This window comes from Hydra vulgaris, chromosome 12, assembly GCF_038396675.1.
Source record: "Hydra vulgaris chromosome 12, alternate assembly HydraT2T_AEP".
In the NCBI taxonomy this organism is placed as follows: domain Eukaryota; kingdom Metazoa; phylum Cnidaria; class Hydrozoa; order Anthoathecata; family Hydridae; genus Hydra; species Hydra vulgaris.
In genome coordinates, this window is record NC_088931.1 from 1,276,114 (window position 1) to 1,294,462 (window position 18,349).

The 18,349-nt window shown below is 28.8% G+C and overlaps 1 protein-coding gene across 1 annotated transcript; it reads right to left on the reverse strand.

Moving 5' to 3' along the window:
- Positions 1–3,612: 3,612 nt before the first annotated feature.
- Positions 3,613–17,649, reverse strand: LOC100202223 (protein Spindly). Its single transcript, XM_065811176.1, has 10 exons — positions 17,382–17,649; positions 14,798–15,004; positions 12,530–12,847; positions 11,356–11,460; positions 11,005–11,115; positions 10,785–10,925; positions 10,511–10,614; positions 4,942–5,126; positions 4,389–4,816; positions 3,613–3,851 (listed from the first exon to the last, which is right to left on the reverse strand). The coding sequence occupies exons 1-10, from the start codon at positions 17,583–17,585 to the stop codon at positions 3,711–3,713; spliced, it is 1,944 nt and encodes a 647-aa protein (XP_065667248.1). The 5' UTR covers positions 17,586–17,649; the 3' UTR covers positions 3,613–3,710.
- Between the last annotated feature and the right edge of the window lie 700 nt (positions 17,650–18,349).

The window sequence follows — 18,349 nt, forward strand, 5'->3', positions numbered from 1 at the left end:
GTCAGCAGAACTACACCAGGTTTCAGTTAGGCAAATTACACTAAAAATAGTTAGATTTTCCTCAAAACTATTGCAAAGATTTTCAAAATTTTTTTTTAAACTTCTTATATTTATATGAAGTGCATTAAATTTATCACGCTCAAGAAATTCTTTTATTTCAAAAGTATAAAAATAGCTGCAGTTGCTTTGTAAAGCATCTGTTTCACTAAAATAACTTTGATCCGGATCGGACTCTTTGTTAAGTATAAAATCATTAAATTAAAAAATTAAAAAAAAAAAGTGTTTTAAAAAAATTAAAAAAAAAAAAAAAAAAGTGTTTGTTAATTAAAGATTCAAAAACCTTGCTTATGATTACTAATGATTATGAAGACTAATGGGACGGTAGTTAGACGAATCAGATCGCTCTCCAGAATTTTTGAAGATAGGGATAACAGATGCCGCTTTCCAGCAGGCTGGAAAACAAGACTCTGATAAACACTTGTTGAATAGTTTTAAAAGTATAGATAATAGCCCGGAGAACACTTCTGCAAGACAATAACAGGTATGTTGTTTGGGCCACAAGCTGTAGAAGAGTCTAGGCAAGAAATCACTTTAGATACAGAAGCTGGAGTGATACGAATGTCAAGCAACGGATCAACCTGTTTGTTGGCAATATCAGGTAGAACGTAACTAGTGGAACCATGAGATGATATTGATAAAAAGTTTTTAGCAAACAATTCAGCTTTGTCTTAAGGTGAGGTGACAAAGTCTGAACCATACAAGAGAGGTGGAATTAAAGATTTGCCTTTATTGTTGATACTATTAAAGATTCTCCAGAAGTCACGAGAGCCTAATTTTTGAGATGAGATTTCATGACCTGAGAATAGCGGGCTTTGGCGTTAGACAAAACCACTTAACAATGGTTTCTAGCAGTAATAAACAGACGTCTGTTTTCTGGAGAATTGTTTAGCTGGCAGATATGGAAGTAACGGTTTCAATTAGCAATCGCAGCAGCACAGTGTGAGGAAAACCATGAAGGAGAGTGAGGCTTGACCTGGAATCGAATCGAACGGGAACAAAAGATTTTATGCCAGCCTGAATCCACGAAGTTATGTAAGAAGCACATTTGTCGACAGGAAGACAAAAGCCATCACGAAGAAAATCACGGAAAGAATCCCAGTCAACTTAAGGTACTTATGAAAAAAAACTTGTCACTAAAGTTTCACGTTCTCCACTTGCCACAGTGTTAACTTGCTTGATGCCTTTTTTAGAAATGATTTTATTACATTTTTGTACAGTGGTGGTAGCTGTTTCATCAAGATTACAAATGCAAAATCCATCACCAAATTTTGATTCTCTTAAATACAATGCCTCTAAATTAGTAAAAAACTTTTGTACATTGTAGTTATTGAAAGCTGTCATTCTTGAAAAAGAACATCCAAGGCACTCGAATGCTTAAAGAATTCCGCTTTAAAAACAAGCGCATCCGTTCTATTCCGGCTTTCTTCTCTTTAATCCAGCTTTTGGGAACTTTTATATTATTTATTATAACCATATCAAAAGCAATACATTTTAAATTTACAACAAACTGCCCATAACACATTTGAGTGCAATTAACAATATATTGCTTCAAAAGACTTTCTTGCTCTTTCAGTAAATATTCTTCTTGTAGAAAATTTGGGTTTTATAGTAATGATTTCTCCTTCTTTTATTCCTTTTTTCTTTTAACATATCTGTATACATAAAAACACTAATTTAGAATTTGCTTTTAGCTACAAACTTATACAAGTTTCATTTACTAAGTAGGACAAATACTTTAATTTACATAAATAGATTTTATATATTAATAGAAATCAGTACAAAAACATAAATTAAATGAATGTTAATCCTTCAACAAAAAAGAATTAATAAATATCTTGATATAAGTATAATAAAGCAAACTTATGTTTACATAAACTTTTGTATCTTATGTTTATGTTAACTTTTGTAACTTATGTTTATAAGACAAAATTAATCTAATATAACTACATAAGTACATCATCATACTACATGCATAAATACTAAATAACATAAAATTGACTTTTACTACACGAACTTTATTTAATGCTCCACCGATTTTTTACCAAGTTAGGTGAAACATTAAAGTATGGAAGTCGATATTTCCCGCCGGGAAATTTAATGTCTTTGCCGCACTGAAAAGTTCATGAAATATAGTTTACAAAATAGAAGCACTTTCCGAAGAATACAATAAATAAAACACCGTAAAACCTAACAGCTTCAAAAATTTATAAATTACTTTGCAACGGAAAAAACATTAACTTGAACCTCTCGCAATATTATTGACATTTTCTGATTTGAATTATACGTTAAACAATACATCTAGTAGCAACTGATTACAACTCTAAAGGATTTGTCACAGTACTTTAATATCGCTGTATAATTGCTTTGTTTCATGGTGCCCCACTCTCCCCGACCAGTGGCGGATCCAGCATTTTTGATCTTTGAGATAGCTAACTTCCAGACATGGAGCTAACTCCAAACATTTATATGTTTATACTTATGTCAAATAATGAGGGTTTGCAAAAAATTGCGATGAATGGAGGCTGGGAACAAAAAAGCCCCAAAAGTTTTGCAATACCTGGCCCAAACGTGAGAGCAACAAGTTGATAAAATATTTTTTGTACTTTCCTTAATTAGACTTATATTCATCGATAATTTTTAAGTTTCATAGTATTATCTTTGAGCGTTCAAAAATTATGACCATATAAAGTTTAAACCCCCCTCAATTTGAGGGGGTTGTAAATTTCTGAGAGATAATACTTTGAAACTTAAAAATTATCGATGAATATAAGTCTAGTTAAGAATAGTACAAAAAATATTTCACCAACTTATTGCTCTCACGTTTGGGGCAGGTGTTGCAAAAATTTTGGGGCTTTTTTGTTCCCAGCCTCCAACCATCGCAATTTTTTGCAAACCCTCATTATTTGATATAAGTATAAACATATAAATGTTTGGAGTTAGCTCCATGTCTGGAAGTTAGCTATCTCAAAGATCAAAAAATGCTGGATCCGCCACTGCCTACTTATTAATAAGAAATATCAAACTAAAAAAAAATATTTTGAATTGTTTGAAGTACTTTAGAGAGTAAAACTAAAATAATGACTATTTAAAACTTCAAATTTTTGGAGAGATAAATAAGGAATTAGACTCAAATTTGTGAAACTCCCTATATATATCTGCAGGCAACTTAATTGACCTGTCATCAATTGTCAGATATTTAACAATTAAAACTGCAGACAACTTCAACCGATCAATTTAAAGTACCAACTTAACGGTTAATTCTTCAAACTCCTTTAAAATAGACATCAACTATCGAATAAACAGCAACTGATCAACAATAAATTGATAATAAATTAACTAACGACACAAAAATTGACAAGATTTGAAAAATGCTATTTAAAGGTTTGAATTTTTTTTAATTCTAAACTTTTAAATGTATTATTATTTTTCTTTGTGAATAAAAAGTAATATTTTTTTCAAAAATAATTCACGCTTCACATGTACAAACATATTAATAAATACAGCACATTTGAAAACTTATTAGATATGTTTGGTTAGATATAACCAAAGTTATAAAGATATCAAAAGATATAATACCCTAAAAAAACTGCACTACATTTTTTCGATGAAATTTTAAAAGCTACAATATGATTGGTTTGTTGTGAAAACAATTATTGTAGCTTACAATCCTCCTCGTTATGCAACTTTTTTCCTTGAAAAGTTTTCGAAGACTTTTCTTCAATTTCTGAAAAAACTGGAGATTTCTGAAAGTTTTCTTTCTGCTCTATAATTTTAGGCGACTCTTTTGAAACCTACAAAAATGTTATTGGAAATTTTAACGACAATAAAATAAAAGATCTTGACAATTAATTAAAAGTTCTATTCTAAATGCTAATTAATCTTAAGTATTTTAAATTTTTTCTCAATTGTTCAGCTTTACATGAATAAAAATTTGAGCAAAATTGCTCAAGCAACGTAAGCACGTAAAGCTGAGCAATTACTCTAAAAATGATGAGTAAAAGCATTTGCTTTTTCTTAGCAATGCCATCGATTTCAAATTCAAGCAGTAGCTTATTGTGCGCAAAGAGAGTTCTTCTGCAATTGCATTGTACCTGATTGGAATTTTCTACTAATCTCTATTGTATCTTTTTTTATTGTAATAATTGTATCGTATCAGTCAACGCCTTCAAAAATCAACTCAACCTATTTTTTAACTTATACTACAAAAAAAGAACTGACGCCACAGCGGGGTTTCATTAATTACCCTGCTTGCAGGTGCTTAAGAATTTCGTTATAAATTACTTATACTATCATTATTATTATTCTTTATTATATTTGAAAATTTTTACCTCGGATTTCGGCGAAGAAGGTATAATTTCTGTCTCATCTTTAAAACTTACTAACCGAAATCGGTTTTCCTTAATGGGAGATATAGTGTTTTCGATATTTTTTCCTATATGTAGACTGACTGCAGATTTTGAATCAATCTCTTTATTTTGAGAGAGTAACTTTTTCTCCATGCCGAGTTCTTTGAGCACTTCATTTGGTAAAAGATTCCACTGAAATGAAGTGTCATTTTTTTGCTTATTTTTGTTTTTTGCTATCTCGTTACTTTTAAATGTTTTTTCATTTGAAAATTCTTTTCCTTTCGCTAAAGTAAACGGCAAGTCATTGTTACTTTTAGTCGATTGTTCGTCATTTAAAACTCCGACAGGAATAACATCATCAGTGGAATCGTAATTAAATTTTTTCTCAATAAGTTGTCGCTTATGGGTTTCTAAAAAAATAAATGTAACGTAAAAATATAGGAACCCAATTGATAACGTCATAAATGTAAAAATATAGGAATCTAATTTATAACGTCAAATATAAATAATTGGGATTAAAATATCATAAAAACACCTCCTAACAGTTTGTTTTTAGTTTCTTCTAAATTTAACCTCAATTTCATATTTTGGCTTTTAAATTTTTCAGCAAGCACACTAGATTCGTGAAGTTTTTGTTCTGCAATCTGTAATTTGTCACTCTCTGCAAGTTTAATCATGTGGGTATGATCTAGCTCTTCACGCAACTTTATTACCAATTTCCTTTGTTAACAAAAAATGTCTTATATAATATTTATCAGATTAATAACCCATAATAATAATTAGAATTAAAAATTAATTATTTTCATAACACAAAACTAGTGACACTATTGGTTTTTATCTAATATAGAAATCTACAACAGGTAGATAAAACAATGATAAATAAAATTTAATAACTATATAACACTTATAATATAACTAATAAGCGTTTTTAAACCATAAAACATACAATTACATAGTTAGCTTGCGCATTTTTTTTTTTTGGATACGATCTTTTTAACGAGCGCAACAGGGTACAGTTCCTTTAAACAATAAAATAATAATAAATTATAACCATTGAGTATTACGTTAAAAATATTTTGTATAATTAGAATGCTGTGACTCAAATAGTGATATCTAATTTTTATCGGCTTTAATATATCTTTTTGTACAACATTCAGATGGTTCTCGTTACTTACAAAAAAGAATATTGAATAATCTTTTACAAAAACAAATTTTGTTTAAATATTTATTAGAATATTAGTTATAATACTACATACAAGAAAAGTTTTTAAAGTTGTATCACTTCTGGGTTTCTTTATGTTTGGACTTTTTTCTGTAACTACTGATAAATAGATAAGCAAAGAAGTCTTCTTCATCTTCAAAGAAGCTTTTATAATATATCTGAATTTTTGTTCAAATAATTTGAGAACATTTTTGACGTTAATGTTACACATTTATTTTTTTCTAACTTGCACATGTACCAACTTCATTACTCTTTTCATTGTAGATCGTAAGCATTTTTAAATTAAAGAAGAACATATAAGGGGCCCACATCCTATAGGACATATAGAGTGTAGGTCTAAAATATAGGAAAATACAGCCGTTCTTTTTATTGAAGGAGGGGGGATTGGCGTTAACCTGTACAAAAGACAAAATGGAAAGGAAAGAGAAAGGCAGTCAAGAGAAAATAATTTAATTACATTTACCATTTTTTTATACTTAGTTAATCCACTAATTGCAGATCTAGTTGAATGTTGATATTTTTTTATAATACTTTTTGTTATTGTTGTTATTGGTGTTATTGTTGTTATTGGTGACTTTAATGCTCACTGTATAATTTGGTTTTAATGCAACTTATCAGGAATCAGACATAATCTTCTAGAATCAGGAATCAAAAATTTTCCCATAATTTTCTCATTTTTGTACAGCTGCTCATATTCATAATTTTCATATTTTTTTCATCCGCAAAACTCTATGAAGAACAAACATGATTTTATTATTGCAAAAAGATGCCCGAGGTCCATGATAGAGATGCAATAAAGATGTCTGAGGTCCATGATTCTCAGATTACTAAATCTCGGCATTTTAGAAAATGAGTTCTAGAAAAAAACCATTTAAAACCCAAAAATAAATAAAAGTCTAACATTCCATCTCTTACTTGATCTTATAACTTTTCCTAAGGATAAGGCAAAAGTATCTGCAAACAACTCTTCCTCTAATTCATCTCCTGAATCTAAAAACCACTCCTCCTTATCCCAAAACAGTTTAACCATTTGCTAGACATCCAAACCACTACTAGTTCCTTTGCTTAAGTTGTTTATCACTTAAACTCTTCTACTGTTTGTGGCCCAGACAATATTCCTTTCACATTAAAAAGGTGTTCTTCAGAACTCTATCACATTATCTCAATCTAAATTATTTAACTGAAATGTTTTCCAGCATGCTAGAAAACGGCATTCGTGGTCCAATTTAAAAAAATCAGGAGACCGCTCTGACTCCTCTAGATATTGACCTTCTTCTTAAAATCTTCTTAAATCATTCTTCTTAATATTAGCAAAATCTTTAACTAACCTTTGATATCTTATCTTGAATTTAACAACACAATCAAATGCAAAATTTATACCTGCGACTGTACCTGTATTTTGGTGAAACAATTGTTCATTAATTATGAAATTATTATTTTTTTAAATAAGAGATGCTGACTCGATTATAAATTCAGGTTTAAATCATTTATCTGTTGAATCATGATTATGTGGAATACTCGTATAGAGGTTAACAACATTACATTATATGTTTCTATATAACTTATACAACTTTCTGAATTAAGTTGTACACTGGTGAAACTAGCCATTTAAATTTTTTTAATAAAAAAACATATTTCTAGTTGCAAATTGACAAATAAACTAATAGATTTGAAAACCTTGTTTAAACCTGTCAACATGTCCTTAATAATGAACCTTTTGTCCAACTTTTATCCTTCCTTGAAGTTGCTATTGGTTGAAAAGCATCTTCACAATCAAAAACATACTTCCACAATCATTATTTATGACAACAATATGTAATTACCATTTTTTTTTTATAGAAAATCTCAACAGCACTGATTGTTTTTTTGAAAAACTTGCAGTTTTTGCAGTTTTTTTATAGAAAACCTCAGCAGCACTGATTGTTTTTTTGAAAAACCAGCAGCACTGATTGTTTTTTTGAAAAAAAAAAAAAAAAAAGTTATAATTGAAATGTTTATTAATATATTTTTTAAATTCCCTTTAGCTTTAATATAAATACTTTTGAGATAAAAATTTATTTGAGCTTTTTTTTTTGACAACTTCTTAAATTTTTATGAAGTCATAATTCAAGTTATGCACATAAAACATGGTAAAGATGTATTTTGTTTTTTTTTAGGCGCTACCATCAAGTTTTAAACTTGAATAGAGAATATGAATCAGTCATAGATACTGCATGGCACCCTAAGCAATAAAACAGGGTTTTAAATGATAATTACATTTAAGGGCATGATATTTTCAGAAGAAATATTATGCAGTAAAATTATATATATAATTATAAATATTTCTTGCAATGTAAAAAGACATTTCTTGTGTATTTTTCTTGAGAAAAAGATAAAAAGAAAAATTAGATAATACATGGAAATGAGACTTGATTTGAAACAGCAAGAAGCAGAAAAAAAACTTCCATGCCTGCAAGAATCCAGGAGATTATCTAGGAAGTGCAATTTGAAGCAAGACAAAAGATATCAGCTCAAGAATTATCATAAAGAAAATCACAAAAGGAATCCTAGTCATCTTTAAATTAATAGCAAGAAGTGAAATGGGTAAATCTGATGTAGAAGAAGCAGAAGATATATGTTTTAGTGAGTGAGATCATGGATCTGTACAAATGGTACAAAATACCCAAAGTAAAACAAGAAAAAACTGAGCAAAACTCAGGGCATGAGGCAAGACAAAAATCAAAGAATGAAGGTTAGAGGTTGTCTGAGAAAACGAGTCACAAAGTTAATTACCTAAGAAAGAGATTAAAAAATAAAAAAGGTATTAGATATGAAATATTAGTTTGAGTTAAGGCGATTTCTCTTTATTCAATGTTAAAATATACACATTAAATTTACACCATTATACTATGTCTCAATGAAAGTAACGGATTGTATTCACGCAGTACAGTCAAAATATAACATTAGAAAAAGTTTAGCAACACAATCAATTCCTTATTATTTGGTAATAAAATTACGTCTAGAAGGTAATGATCTTTTAATTAGATATTCATTAAACTATAAAATAATTGTTTTTTTTAATGGTTTTATCATTATTTATATTTTAACAATTTTATTATAACATTATTTTACGTCTGATAACAATCTATTCTATTCAGATTTAAATGCAACTAAATAATATTTGGTTACAGTTATTTATGTTTAATATGAACAACTTCTTTTTTTAAAAATATTCTAATTATGTCGACATCTTTAATTCCCATACAAAAAGTTCAAGTTACCCTAAGAAATTTGCTGTAAGGAGACAAAATACTTAACAAAGTTTATGTTATCCGAGGTTTGACTTAAGTGGAGTATTTTAATAGTAATTGGTTAGATGATTTCAAAGGACCAAATGAAACAGTTCGAGAAAATAAGAGTTATTCAGTTAACCAGTGCTCGACTTACTGGGAGTTAACTGTACTATTATTATTATTATTACTATTATTACGAGGGTCACTATTTATATTTCGGGAATTGGCAACACTGATGTCGTGTGAGTCCATCTGACGGTTCCATCATAAAGTTTGACATTTTTGACGATATACGTACTCAGAACATTTTGTCATATGGACGCTATTTGTTTATTTTATATTTAGTTGAAAGTTTCGTCTCGGCAAAAAATGGAACTAAATCGTGAACATTTTTGTGCGATGATTTTTTTACGACTTTCAGCGTGGATTATCACAACAAGTGTGCGTCAATCAACTTAATTTGACTTTTGGCAATGAAGCTCTATCAAAAACCACTGCGTATCGCTGGTATAGTGAATTCAATCGCGGTCGTAGTTTGCTGTCCAACGAGTTTTGTGAAGGTTGTCCAAAATCGACTGTAGTGCCAGAAAACATCGATGCTGTGCACGAAATGATTAAGCAAGATCGTCATGTAACCTATTGTGAGATTGAGGTATCCCTAAGCATTAGTTCTACCAGCATATATGTGAATTTACATGAACACTTAGCTGTGCAAAAGTTATGTTCGCATTGGGTCCCACATAATTTGACAATCGCTCAAAAAAAAAGCTCATGTTGATTGGTGCAAAGGAATGCCTAAGAAATGCAATTGTGGTGCTTCAAAAGACATTTATAAAATTGTGACAGGTGAAAAATCATGGATATATTCATATGAGTCCAAAAGTAAGCAGCAGTCAACTGTATGGGTGTTCCGAGATGAACCAAATCCAACAAAAGTTGTTTGCGCACAAAGCACTTCAAAGAAAATGGTGGCCTGTTTCTTTGGAAAACCTGGTCATATTGCAACAGTGCCTCTAGAGGATTGTAGAACAGTAAATTCTAAGTGGTACACAACTATCTGTTTGCCAGAAATCTTTGGTGAAATAAGGAAAACAAACAAGAGACGTTGGATTGTTCTTCATCATGACAATGCAAGCTCTCACACATCGGCTCAAACAAGAGACTATTTGAGCACTCAAAACATCGAAATTGATGGGTCATCCACTGTACAGCCCTGATTTGGCACCCAATGATTTCTTTTTGTTCCCATCCATGAAGAATAAACTGCGTGTATGATTTTCATCGCCAGAAGAAGCTATTGAAGCGTTCAAAAATCATGTTTTGGAGATACCTCATTCGGAATGGAATAAATGCTTTGAAAGTTGGTTTAAGCGCATGCAAAAGTGTATCAATCATCGTGGCGAGTACTTTGAAAAACAACAAAAATATGTTTGCCAAAATATAAATAGTGACCCTAGTATTATTATTATTGTAAATTATCATTAAAAAAAAACAAAAAAAACAACTAATATTGCTGTTATATGGATTATATTAAATTTATTTAAAAAAATACGCTATTAGAATGCAAGCAAAAAAATACAATAATAGAATGCAAGCAAAAACATATTTACTTTTGTTCCTTGAGTTGTATAGAAAGAAAATTGATAATATCTTTAGTACTTTGAAACTCAGGTAAATCTTTTGCAACATTCAATAAATCCTCTGATGAAAGTGCCTTAAAATAAAAAGGCTTTTTAATTATAGTTTTTTTTTTCACACACATTTTTATTTATTTATTCATGTACCTTATTACAGATAGCTAGAATGCAAAAGTCCTAGAACAAAATACAAATCATTAACTATTAAAACTAAATGAACACTTCTCAAACAAAACAAAAAACTTACATGACCATCTTCAGTCTCTTTTAACTTTTTAGAGAGCTCTTGAGCTTCTGATCTGGCTTGAGATAAAGCCCTCTCAAGTTGCAAAATTCTTTCTCCATCCGCTTTGCCTGCATTCATTTGAAGCAAAGCAGTAATTTGTGTCTAATTTTAATCAATTTAACAATTGATTAAAGATAAAAATAAAAATGTAATAGCACAAACTTTTATAATAAAAAATTACCTTCATTGAGTGGTTTTGGGATTTTAAAAAATTATACGATTTTTGTAAAGATTCATGCTTTACTTTCATTGATAATAACTTCTTTTCCATTTCCAACCGCTTGTCTTCAACCTATGAACAAATATTTCCTGTTTAAAATATTCAATGATTATTGAACACATTTTTTAAGTGTTTGTTGATGTTAATGCTTTCATAACCTTTTTTATACCCAAAAGTTATAACTTTGACATATTCCACATTTTTTTTGACTCTATCTGAAGACTATTTTTTTGATTATCTTTCAACAATTTCTTTTCGTAGAGTTTTATATAAAAAAAATAAAAAATTTTAATTATTATATAAAAGCATCACCTCTGCAAATAAAGAGTTTCCAGATTGGAAATGACCAGAGCTTTTCATCTCAGCTCTCAAATTGTCTAATTCTGTTTGTAATTCACATGACTCCTTTCGAGTTCTCTAAAATTAAAATATTCCAAGAAAATAAGAAAATAATATAGTAATTTAAAATCTTTAGAAATAAAAATGCAGGTTGGTCAGAGTTTAGTTTAACACCTAATGTTTTTATATCAGATTTTCCTTCGTCCTAGGTAAGTTGTCTTCATCAAGGATAAAGAGCCTCACTTACTCCAATACTTCATTATTTTAAATGTACAGTGTACGACACTAGATACTTACACTGCAATTTACATTTTATGAAAACTTCTATTCTTTTCAATTTTTGCAAATAAATGCTAAGCTTAGAAACAAAAGAACAAAAATTTTATTAACCTCCTACAATTTTAAAAGTATATAAGAGAGGGACAATATTAAATACATTAGTGTTTGTTATGTCAAAACAGCAATTAGACAAAATGTTTAGTTTTGGTTTATGATCCATTCAGATTGAAATCCAGGATTATTGTTTAGAACAAACCTCCATTAAAAGACAAGATTTAAACGTATTTACAACGTTTATTATAGGATTATTAAATAAGAAAAAAGTGTTCAGAATTTTAATTTTATGTAATGCATTTATAAATAGTCTAATTAAACATATATTGGGTGCTTCGAAATTGTCTATTATTGTTATTAATATTATTTATACTAAATTTCATTTCTTTGTCTTTTTTATTAAAAGTAATGCATTTTTTAAGATATACAATTTACTAAATACTTTATCGTTTTTATGTTTTTAGTGATATGCATTTAAGTGTGTCACAAGATTACTTGTAGGGTAATATTTTTTTTGAAAGTTTTAAATCTTTTAATCACAAATTTAAATATTATTAAATCATTCAAACAAAATTATCAAAAATATTCAAACTTTTTTTATATATAATTTTATGCAAATTTTGGCATACACTTCAACCCTTTTCATATATACATTTATTTAGCATTGGTTATAATTTTGCAATATTGTCTAATGTTAGTCAATATTGTACAAGTTGAATCAATATTTTAAAAAAGTGTCGTTTACTACCCAGTAAATGACAACTCTGTGTTTACTGATCATAGTGTGACCATGGCAATAAAATTAAAAAAAAACCTGAAGATGATTAAAGTAACTAGTTGATTGAATTTCTGATTCCTCTAATTCTTTACGCAATGATTCAATTTCTTTTTCTTTTGCTTGCAGAACAAGTTTTAAAGACTGAATTGTATTTTCTATATTCCTTATTAGATTTTCTTTAGTTTCTAGTGTTTCTTCCAGAGCATAATATTTTTCTTGTATTTCAAACAGCTCAGAGTCATTGTTGGTGGTGCTAGAAATTTGTCGTTGTTGTTGATTACATGTCTGTAATTCATAAATTTTGCTATTTAGTTGTTCAATAGATTGTCTTGTTTGACTCTCGCTCAGTTTTAACTAAAAAAAAAATAATAATTATAAACTGTGTTGTAAATCATTAAGCCCTACTAAATGCTTCAGAAAAACAGAATCACACTACTAAAAGTATCATTCACTTTAACTAAATATACATCACATAATCTAGAGAGCATCCCAGTAGGAAATCGACTAACGACTAGCTAGCAATATTTGTAACAATAAAGACAGCGATTTGGCCATGAGGATCACTAACTAGAAAGCTAGCGATTATTTAGCAAAAATTCACATTCTATTTTTATATATTCAAGCCTCAGCGGTAAACAATAGCTTTAGTTCTCGCTTTTACCCACACTTCCCTAAAGTGATTTACAGGAGCAATTGATGGCTCAAGCAAAAGTATAATTTTGTCATGAATATAAACCACTTTCTTTTTTTCTTTACTTTTAGATATTGATTAGATAAATAACAAACTCTTGTGCAAAGTACATCTAATCAAAAAACAAAGTTTAGATTTCAAATTGACCTGTTTGCTTTTTATCGAATAAGTACTTAATGAATAAATGGATAGCTGGTGTGAAAACCCAAAGAAAACACTTACCTGAACAATTTTTTTTGGCTCAATAAATGACGCTCATTATGTATATACTCTAGTAACATTACCAGTACAAGGATATTTTTGTAATGAGTATAAAATCAAATTTTGTATTTAATAAGCAATTCTTTTATGAATATTCCAATAGCTCACGCAAAAACTAAAGGCTCTTGTAAAAGACTGTTTAGAGGAGCAGCTTGCATGGCTGGCCAAGTTTAGTTTTAGAAGAATGGTTATAAACCACCAGATTTCGATTTATACCACCCAACCTTTAATCATTTTTTGCTTTTGGTTGTATTTTTTTTGCTTTTTATTATTTTGGTAGTCTTATCTAAAACAATCATGCTAATAGCTACAATGCTACATTAGCTATTGAATAGATAGACTAATTGTTATACTAATCATTTATTACTAATCAATTAAAATTGGCCAGCTAAAATGTTGTGTTTTCTCCACAACTTTTTACCTAACAATACCGACTTATAGATTTATAACTATGTTTTAGCAACTAAGCTACAATATGTAGCGACCAAAATATTGTTTTAAAATCACTCAGTGAAAACATACGATATGTATACACATATCAGTATTGCAATAAGTGGCTTAAGTCACATGGTATTGTTGTTATGTAGAAGCTTGCAACAAAGCTATGATATGCAGCTATTAATATTTCATAGCAACAATCCTAGCTAAAAAATCAGAATATGTAGCTATCAACTAGCTTTAGATTTGTTATTATGCTGTAGCTATATATATGATATAATAAATATTAATGTTATTAATATATATTTTATCACATAACACCTATGATTTGCAGCTATCAATATATCATAATAATATCACAAGTTACGAGGCTGCAATAAGTAGCCATTGACAAGCTACAGATTTGTCATTAGGTTGTAGCTAGCTACAATGTTACGATAAGTATCTAAAGATATATCGTAGCAATACTGACAGCCAAAAAGCTGGAATATGTAGATAGCAACAATTTGTAATAAAATGACAGTGTTAAAAACTCATTTATTATCATAAATATATTAGGTTCAATACTAAAATTTAAAAATCGCTATAAAACTAGCTCATTTCCTTCAGGTATCATTACTAATATAACAACACATTATCACTTGATCTACATAGCATCATTAGAAATATCAAACTTAATGATTGGCAAATAAAACTCTACAATTATTGGTCAACTATATCAACATCCTTTAGAAAAAAAACAAATAAAAATTTTCAATAAATTAAAGCCAAACAATTAAATTGTTCCAAAGCCTAATTTTTAAAACCTTTTAGAACTATAAGTCATCATTTTTGAGCTATAAAGTTATTTTTTTGACACCGTGATTTGAAAATCAAAAAAAAAAAAATTAATAATTTTATTTTAAAAAAACAACCTGTTCATTAGTGGAATTAAGAAGCTCATTTGCTTTTTTCATTGCATTAATTTCTTTTTTGTGTTGATTTTTTAATTCTTCCTCTTCATCTTTAAACTTTTTTGTCAGATGATTTTGAAAATTTTCAAATTCTTGTTGCTGAATGGAAAGAGATTTATCTTTTGCCTCTAACTTAATGCGAAGTTCAAACATTTCCTGCACCATTTTCTGGGAAGAAAAAAAAGTAGAAAATTGCAATAAACTTTTAACTAATGATCAATAATCATTTTAAGAAAAAACAAAAATTTTAAACAAAAATACTCTTATATACACTATATAACTCTCATAATAAGTTCTTTTTATTTTATAATAATTTGTTAACCAATACTAATATTAATAGCAGTGCATTTGCACTTGAATAATTAATGAATAATTAATGCATCTATGTTGCTAAACTGCATGTATTATTTAAATTGGTAAATAAACCAAAACAAATCATTTCAATAGGACAACGCGTAACTTAAAATTTTGTCACAACATACCTGAGGCCAATTCCATCCATATTTCTGAGTATCTAATTTTTCCTTAGTCCAACTTATAGGTGTTCGATCGATTAAGTGACATATTTTAAATTATCAGACTACAAACATCATCTATATAGCAAACTCTTTAATTATTTATTTAATAACAACTGTGCACATGTACAATAACAATGTACGGAGCTTAGGTAATCTAGGCTTTAACAGCAGATTTATGTTAAAAACAAGTCCAACATGATATACCCGTCAAACAGGTTGATCCATTGCTTGACAATGAAAGTGATTTCCTGCTTAGACTCTTCAACAGCTTGTGTTCCAGACAACATACTTATTGTAGTCTTGCAGAAGTGTTTTCCAGAGCTGTCATCCATACTTTCAAAACTATTTAACAAGTGCTTATTAGAGTCTTGTTTCCGGCATACTGAAAAGAGGCATCTGTTATTCTTATTTTCAAAAATTCTGGAGAATGATCTGGCTCGTCTAACTACCGTTCCATTAGTTATCTTACTATCATAAGCAAGGTTTTTGAATCTTTACACTTCTCCTTACACTTTACATCTCTCATCTTGAATCTAATAACTTACTTTCTGATCATCAATATGGATTTCGATATTCTCGTTCTACAGCTGATTTGCTAACAGTAATAACCGATAGGTTTTATCGTGCATTAGATAGAGGTGGAGAGGTTAAGGCTATCACTCTTGACATTTCTAAAGCTTTTGATAAAGTTTAGCATTTTCACCATAAACTTTCTTCTTTTGGTGTATCTGGTAAAATCTTTAAGATTATTGAGTTATTCCTTTCCAATCACAGTATAAAAGTTGTCCTCAATGGACAGCACTTTTCTTCCTATCCTGTCACTTCAGGAGTTCCTCAAGGTTTAATCCTTGGCCCTATACTCTTTTTAATTTACATTAATGATATTCCAGATATTCTTACATCTAAGGTGGAGTTGTTCGCTGGTGATACTGCCATTTATTTTTGTCATGATAAGAAGCCAACACTCTCTGATTGCTTGGAGGGGGCATTTGAGCTTGAAAAGGATCTCACTTCTGCTTTGCTACACAACAAATCCCTCTGAAAAATTATTAAAATTTTGTAAAGTTCTACTTACATAATCATTAATGATTGCAACACTAAATCCCTTGGAGATTCATTTTGCACAAAGGAATTCTAGAACAAATCTATATAAAAGCCGTAGCGCTAAACTAAAAAATTGAAAATAAAAAAGCAAACAAAGAACGGTTTGATGCTATATACACTGTATAATAGTTTTTCATTTAAAATATTTTTGAGAGCCCCAAAAATTAATTCAGCCTAGGGTCCCGAGGGTATAAATATGGTCCTGGGTGTTACTTTAGTAATTATTTACATTAATATAATATTGTATTATATACATTAAGGTGTGTTTTATGAATGTATTAGCTTGAGCATATTAAATGGAACATAAAGTTGAAATGATTTGAGAGAATAAAAAAGAGTTAACATCTTATTTCAACAAAAATTCAATGTTATTGAATAAACATTAAATCAAAACCAAATCCTTTCAACTGACTTTTATTAGCATCACAGTTGCACCCTCGTTTCATCATAAAATATAATCTGTAAGCAATTTTAGGTATCTTTAAATCTGGAATATATTAAAAAATTTTGTATTTAATAAAAATGTGTTGTCTATGTCTGAAAAAAACTATTTTCTTGTCTTTATTTGAATGTGCTTGGATCTGATATCTTTATTTATTTTTTTTTAATTATTTTATAATTTAGAAAAATATGTTGTTTATGTTATATACTGTAATTTTACATTTTTTTGTTTTTCTAAACACACAAGATTATAAATGTTATTAAAAAGTTAAGTTTTTAATAACATTTATAATCTTATAAATGTTTTTTTAGCATAATTATAAATCAAAAGCTAATTTATATTTTTTAAATATTTATAAGATTTATAAAAAGAAAAAAAAGTAATTTTTAAGAAAAGTGTTACAAAAATAAAAAGCGCATAATAGCATGAACAAAAATTGTCTCTAAATGATTATAGTACCAAAAACGAACAGCTTAAAAACCTCCATTTCAGCTTCATGCTGGACTCTCATCTCATCAATATACATTTGAGTTTCAATCAATTGTTCATGTAATTTTAAACCACATGCTCCAGCTAGATTAAGTTGTTCTTCCTTTTCTTTGCATACATAAAGCAATCCGTCCCAATCTAAATCTTCATATGATTCCATAGAGAAAAGTTTTTGTTCATTTTCAGATTCCTCCATATTTATATTCTAAGTTAACTTTAATTTTCAGTAAAAAAAAAAAAAAAACCTTAAAATAAAAAAATTAAAACATATAAAAATTGTTTTAATGTTAACAATTGTAAATTAGGGGGTTAAGGAGGGAGGGAGGGGGGGATTCTTTTAACTATATACATTTTTTTATTAATATATATTATATCATATATATTCCATATTTGAAAAAAGTAATACAATTTGGCAACAAAATATTCAACTGCTATCTTACTACAAATAAACTTAAGTACAACATAAAATATTGAACTGTTATCTTACTGCAAATAAACTTAAGTACAACATAAAATATTGAACTGTTATCTTACTGCAAATAAACTTAAGTACAACATAAAATATTGAACTGTTATCTTACTACAAATAAACTTAAGTATAAAATAACATAAGAGTAATAAAAGGCAAAACACAAATTAGTTAATTGTGACATGACACTGTTGGAAAATCTGAAGACATGTAAAGAGACCTTTGAGAGTCAATTTTTTCAAGACAAACCGAAAAGCTACTGCTGAATAATAAAAAAAACTTATCCTAAACCTAGAAAAGTATCTTAAGTAAAGACCCCTTGTCAGAAAATACAGTAAAGTGGCCCTGGCAAATGTAGGAAAGAAGTTAAAGCAAACTCATTGCTTGCAAACTGTAAAAGATTTTTTTAAAGTTTCTATAAAACGTGTTTATACTTATTTCAAATAAGGATGCTTTGCAAAAAAATTGTGATGTTTAGAGCCTGGAAAAAA